Genomic DNA, 6,364 nt, shown 5'->3' with positions numbered 1-6,364 from the left:
CACTGGCTTTGCCAAAGATGCTGCGGAACCAGCTGCAAAGAGGCAACATTCTGAAAACTATGAGGAGAAATGAAGGTAGGGGTATTGCTACTGCTCGTCACCATTATTCCGGGAGGATAAAATCCCAGCACCAGTTTGCTCCACGGACACCAGGCTAGTCAGGCCATGAATGGTTGCCCCCTAGTCAGGTGCCCTCCTTTGACTCAAAGCCCCGTCCTATCTTGGAGCCACAGGGTAGTGAACTTGGTCTCCTATGGCTGCTCCCTCTTTGGATGAAAGGATGTCCCTCAGAGGGGGCTTGTGGCCATAATGGAATCTAAGAAATAAGCTATTTTCCAGTTCAATAACTGCAAAGGTCACAACACAAGTAGGCGCTTTCCACACGTTCTGCCTCCTTTCCCTATACCTACAGTGCGGGGATGTGAAGTGGCAGGTTCAGTTCTTCTTTACTTTTTTTAATTTGCAAGAACGTGTGTGTACTCTCCAGAGGCAGAAAGCGCTCCCATGGGGCGTAGTCGAGCCGCAAACCCTCCTCTTTTTCCACCTGCCCGGATTCCGGGCTCTCACACACCAGCTCCCGGCATGTCCCCCCTTCTCCTGCCGTGGGCCACGTGGGGTCTGGCTCCCGTTACCACGAGGCCACAGAGCCCGCGCCAAGCTCAGCTCTAAACAGCCTGATTACCAACGCTACGGCCGACTTGGAAATCTGTTCTTTGAAAGTTCGACTGTATTTCTGCTGTTTGGATTTTTCCGTTTATTCGCCTATTATCCTCCTGCCCTGGGTCATAACCAAGAAACGTCCTGCCCATCTCCAGCTGTCGTTAAGGAGCAACAAGGAAGTAGTTCTGGACGCGGCCTGCGGGATCCACAGGGTGGGCCCGGCGGGAGCCTACGAAGAGGCCTGGCCAGGCGGTGTCGCTCCAACTCCACCGTTTCTGCTCCAGCCAGCGGCTCCTTCCGGTGCTGCCCAAGCGCCTCAGGGATTGGTTTCCGCAAAGGAAGCGGGTTTCCCTCCCGGTGTCGTCTCTAATCACCTCCGCCCGAGTCGTTTGGGAAGAAGGGAGAAAAAGGTCCGGCGGAAAGAAGAATCGGGAGAGTCTGGTCGCTCAATGCTCCCCGGGCCAGAATCCTCGGGAATGTTTGTTAGAGCAGTTCGTGGGCTGATAAACCCAGGGTCCGGGTGTGTGTTGCTGCTCTGGGAGGTGGGGACCAGAGGGACTGAACGAGGCTTTTCCTGAGTAGATTCCGGTAATGCGGGCCCCCTCCCACCAACTCTCCATCCCACCTTACTCTGCACCAAAACTCCCACAGTGCCGCAGGGATGGGGGACGTGGGGTGGGGGGAGTGGCAGTGAGACATCCTGGAGTGCGCTTGTTGACTGGGAACGATGAGGGACCGCATGCAAGGGGAGAGTCATTTACGGATAGGGCCTCAAAGATTTGCAGGTAGACCGGGAGCGTCAATCAGCTTCCCACATGAGGTCTAGGGAGATCCTAGCCATCCAGATGAACAGGTGTCCCCTTCTCACAGCCCACGCGGATGGGCCTGGTGGATTCTTTCTTATGGTAGTGGCAGTGAGGGGGGCGGGTCCCTGTACTGGCAAAGCAGTCAGTGACGCTGACGTCACGAGCACTGTTGTGGCAATTGTGCACAGAGGGGCTGCTGGTACAGGGCACTGATGGAGTGCTGCAGAATTCTGCTATGGTGGCCAGATCTTCATGAATAAAGGTGTTGATCTGCTTGCATTTACCCCTATGGATCAACCACCGTCGCCTCATCATTACATCACAGTATCTGTGGTGTCCTCCAGGGACCCACGACCTGGGGTTGTCTATATGTCGCGTTGAGAAGGGCCGAGCTGGAGTGAAGACAGCGAGATCCAGGAGGAAGAGGAGGAAGGTCCACATCAGATTCATGTCCCCTGTGAAAGCAGGTCAACGAAGAACAGGGTCAGAGAGAAGCCATGGTCCCTTTGCCCCGAGGTACCTGCTTCTAAGAATTGAACCAAACACTTGATGTGGTCAATTCTTCCCTTCTTCCTCTACACAGTTCTGTGTATTTATGGAAATATCCTCCTTGTTCCTCACACCCCTACCTTTATCTGAATAAGAGTGAAGAGAGGAGAGGAGTGAGTTGTCAATGAATGAAGAAGTGGCTACCACCCCCTTTACCTCTTTATTTTTTTTAATTTATTCATTTATTCTAAGTTGACCACAGAGAAACAGAGAGAAAGAGAGAGAGAAAGCAAGCCACCATGTCCGGGACTCGAACCATGGTTGACCATGTGGGAGTGTCCAACACCTTAACCACCATGCCACCTGCTGTCCCCCCCCTTTACCTCTTTATGGGCTTGTTGTACAAGGTTATTTCCAAACTCTGAAGTAATTCTTGCCCCTTATCTAAGCAGACCAGATAACCAAACCTTCATCTCTAAATGGTTTACAGCCCATCTCATTACAAGTCCTCGGAGGTGAAGCAGGTATAACCGTCAACCCCTTTCTATTTTACAAGGAGCTCATCTTGAAGGGACCTGACAGATCCATATGCCTTACATCTTGAAAAATAATTTCACTTATTTAAATAGGTATATGTTTTAAACACTTGTTTTTAATGTAAACATTTCAATTCTCAGGGAGTGGGGTTCATGCTTCCCCCACATAGTTCTCTGCCTCACAGTAAAGATTCCTAACTCTCTCTTGCGTGGAGCCCATCTCTGAGAAACTTCCCAACTCCTGGTGCTCAGAGTTTCTGAATAAATGAGTGTGAGCCTTCTGTCTCTGAGTCTAACAGTCTGAACTTTTCTTTGAATACCTGGGAATGCCAGGACAGGATTTTCTACAGAGCAGATGACATCCACATGGACAAGCATGTCCCTTTCAGAGGTGCATATTCCTAGCATTAAAAGGACCTTCCATTGTCTCTCTCCTTTCTCTAATCCTGTAGAGATGACATGGTGGATATTTTCTTCCCAGACCTTAGGACAGATGCCATGTGGGAAATTCTCAGGCTGAATGATCTTAAACAGATTGCCAAGGAGGACTAATTTCATGTGTACTATTTCACACTTAAAATGTTTACCAGCATCACACAAAGTGCCTATGACATCACTGCAATTATACAGAAACCTGCAGTTGCAGTGCAGTCTATCACAAGCTTGCTTTTGGAGCTTGGCAAATCACTCTAAGTAAGGATTTGGACTGAAGATGGCTTTCAATTCTGACATTCTCTTTCAGTCCCTAATTATGTATATCTTGTGTGTAGGCGTCCATGTGTGATTTTGTGTATATTGGTTCACACATGTTCGTGTACAGAGAAACAGTTTGCAAACTGAGTCTTCATTTGAGAAGTGTTAATCCAATTAATTTTAACATTTCTTAAAAACACTTTTAAGTGGGGCTGGCAGGTGGTGTGAGGGTTGGAGGTGCTGGATTCTCACATGGCCCACCACGGTTTAAGTCCCAGACCTGGCGGCTTCCTTTCTTGCTTCTCTCTCTCACCGGTCAAATTAAAAACTAATAATAACAAATGGAATTAAACAAATAAATAACCCTTGAAAAAACAGTTGTAAGTAAAATTAGATCTAAAAAATTAATCACTTTCATGTTAAGATTACGTTGTTTTATATCTTTACCATTACAATCATGAGTGTTTTCATTGTGGAAGATGCTGTCTGGAGCACAATACAGAAAGGGAAGAAATTAGTTCATACAACGGGCTTCCAAAGTTCATGGAAAAGTAGAATTTAAAGGTAATAGGATTTCTTTGCCAACTTTTCGAGGCATCCTCATACATTCTCTCGGAACTTCAAAATCAGCTAAGGTTGGGAACCTGCTAGTGAAGGTAAAGATTTATTTTTGTTTGGGGCCAGCAGGTGGTGTGGCTAAGGGCGCTGGACTCCCACATGGCTGACTGCAGTTTGAGTCCCGGACCTGGTGGCTTGATTTCTCACTTTCCATCTCTCTCTCTCTCTTTCTATCCCCTCTCTGGTCAAATTAAAATAAAGTTAAATAAAATAATTTCTTTTTAAAAAAAGATTTACTTTTGTCTGATGGCCTTCAAAGGAAATATGAAAGAGGCCCCATAACAAGAAGAAGGAAGGCATCAGACCACTTCACTGAATCGAAGAGACCAGAGAGAGCCCAACACAGCAAATGTCTTTTGAACTTAAGAAAGTTAACTCTCACCCCATTCACTGCAATTAAATTGAACTACACCATGTGATTATGACAATCCTTAAAGTAGTATTCATTGTCCTTCCCATAGACAGGTGCTGTATGAGGAAAAGCACGTACAGGAAAGTATTGGTGGCTTACCCTCCCTGTCCGCAGATTAAGCAGAAACATTACAAGAGTACTCCAGGGATGGAGAAATTGCATGTGTTGGGCATCATATTTTTGCACATGACTCTTACACAAACGAGACACTGATCCACCCTAAAACCAATATACTCAACAGTGGTTTTTACCAAAAATGTAGAAGGTTCTTCTGAGACAATATTTTACAATGTTCACTTTTTTAAAAATTACTTAATTCGAGCATCCCCTTGGCACACCGGTTAAGTGCTTTGCTTAGAAAACCAGATCCCATATAATTGATGGTCGTTTCAATTCTGCCCCAGCTGTTTGAAAAACAGGCAGGGTGCCTGTGCAGACATGTCTGAAATCCTGACAGGATGAAGGAATGGAAGAAAAAAGAATTGCAGTGTGGCCACACCCCATGGGATGTTCTCTCTCCCTCTCCCTCCCTCTCTCTTTCTTCACCCCTTTGATGAATATATGTGCCAACTGGCAATTTAAAAAATGACTTAATGATACCTAGGGCATAATTCTGGCCATTGCTCTCAGTGGAAGATATGGATCAGCTCAGGAAATTTGCCACTAAATTGGGCTAGAAGGAAAGGCTAATAAAACAACAAAGAACTCATGAGAAGTGTTTTTTATCTGTTAAAGACAAAATCACATGGCTGGATCCACATGGCCAACTTCACGGTTTGAGTACTGGACACAGTAGCTAGCAAAACAGGCCAGGTGCATGTACACGGGTGTCCACAATCCTGAGAGGAGAAAGGATTGCTGCGTGATTATCCTGTCTGGGGGTGTTCTCACTTTCCCTCTCTTTTTTCTCTCTGCTTCTCTCTGGTAAATGCATGTGCCCTGTAGAAGAAGAGGAGGAGGAGGAGGAGGAATGATAACCTCATAACAGACTGTTTTGTAGAAAGCAGCACAGAAAGACTTTCCTCTGGGTGTTCTTGGTTTATGCGGCTTTACACAATGAAGACAATAATTAGCACAAGAATTTAAAAAGAGGAAGTGAATGAAATGCTAGAGAAATAAATCCTCAAATATACATGATAAACTATTACCTATTGGATTTTGAGCATAAAGAAATTCATAGCTCAGGTTTCCAGCATAGAGTGGTGATAGATGGAGAATATTTGTCTAAAAGGGAGTCAGGGATATTACCAAAAAGTATAGGGAAACTGGGTTCCTCTATTTTTTCTGAGTACAAGACCTGCCTTTATGGTCCACGGTCTGTCAGTGCCCGGTGAAGCAGAGTTACAAAATCTTTGGTCATCCTACAACTAGTATATATTTTTCACCAATGGTTTCACATCCAACCAGCAAAACCCTGCACTGCACAGAACTGGGTCCCTTGCAGTAGAAGCACCAGGGCCACCCGTCCTTGGGTACTTGGTCAGCTAAGCAATCGAATGTTGTACAAACAGGTCATTTGCAATCTATGGGTTTCTGCATGGCCAAGACTCAGAACCCTCTGGTTCTGCTGGCCCCACCCACAGGGACTGCTCTATATCTGCAGTCCCAAGGAAGGGGCACGAGCCATCCCTGAGCCCAGGACAACCAGCTGGATCTGTTCTCATAGAAGCTACAGCACCGAGGCTGGGTAAGACTGACCCCTGGAGCTGGGCAGGAGGGGCAGTCATGGGGCAGCAACTGAGGGAGGTGGCTGAATTAGTGCAGGGTGCTTGGTATACTTTGGGGATAGGAATAGAAAGGAAATGGGAGCCCAGAATGACGACAGAGAGCCCCGCAGAGTGAGACACAAGAGTGAGTCATTGCTGGGCCAGGATGTACTTCATTCTCTTCTCTTCTTAGGAAACATGTTTCCAAAACACCGTGATTCACAACTTTGTCTTCTGCTGGGCCTCTTGAGTATGGTAGGCTCATTCCATGCTGTACTCGGCCAGTTTACCCCAGCTCAGTGGTTTGAAGTCCAGCATATAAATATGACTCACCGCAGATGCGACGATGCAATGAAAGCAATTAACAAATATTCACTATTTTGCAAAAACAAAAATACTTTCCTCCATACAACTTTTGCTGATGTGGCTAATAATGTTTGTCGC

At 46.3% G+C, this 6,364-nt stretch overlaps 1 protein-coding gene across 2 annotated transcripts in view; it reads right to left on the bottom strand.

Annotated features, from left to right (window-relative positions):
- Window positions 1–584: 584 nt before the first annotated feature.
- Window positions 585–6,364, bottom strand: part of LOC102477390 (ribonuclease 4) — a 12,078-nt gene continuing 6,298 nt past the window's right edge. Inside the window, exons 1-2 of one of the 2 annotated variants that reach the window (XM_014592784.1) lie at window positions 2,812–2,966; window positions 587–1,921 (exon numbers count right to left, since the gene is read on the bottom strand). In XM_014592784.1, coding sequence (XP_014448270.1) covers window positions 1,494–1,921; window positions 2,812–2,899 — 516 coding nt within the window. In that variant the 5' untranslated portion in view covers window positions 2,900–2,966 and the 3' untranslated portion in view covers window positions 587–1,493. Of the gene's footprint in view, window positions 1,922–2,811; window positions 2,967–6,364 lie in introns of those variants that run through there. The other variant, XM_027765516.1, reaches the window with a different exon arrangement.

This window comes from Tupaia chinensis, unplaced genomic scaffold (genome assembly GCF_000334495.1).
Source record: "Tupaia chinensis unplaced genomic scaffold, TupChi_1.0 Scaffold138584_1, whole genome shotgun sequence".
Taxonomy (NCBI): Eukaryota; Metazoa; Chordata; class Mammalia; order Scandentia; family Tupaiidae; genus Tupaia; species Tupaia belangeri.
Note: the sequence above shows the minus strand (reverse complement) of the source record. Positions and strands in the feature narration are given on the sequence as shown.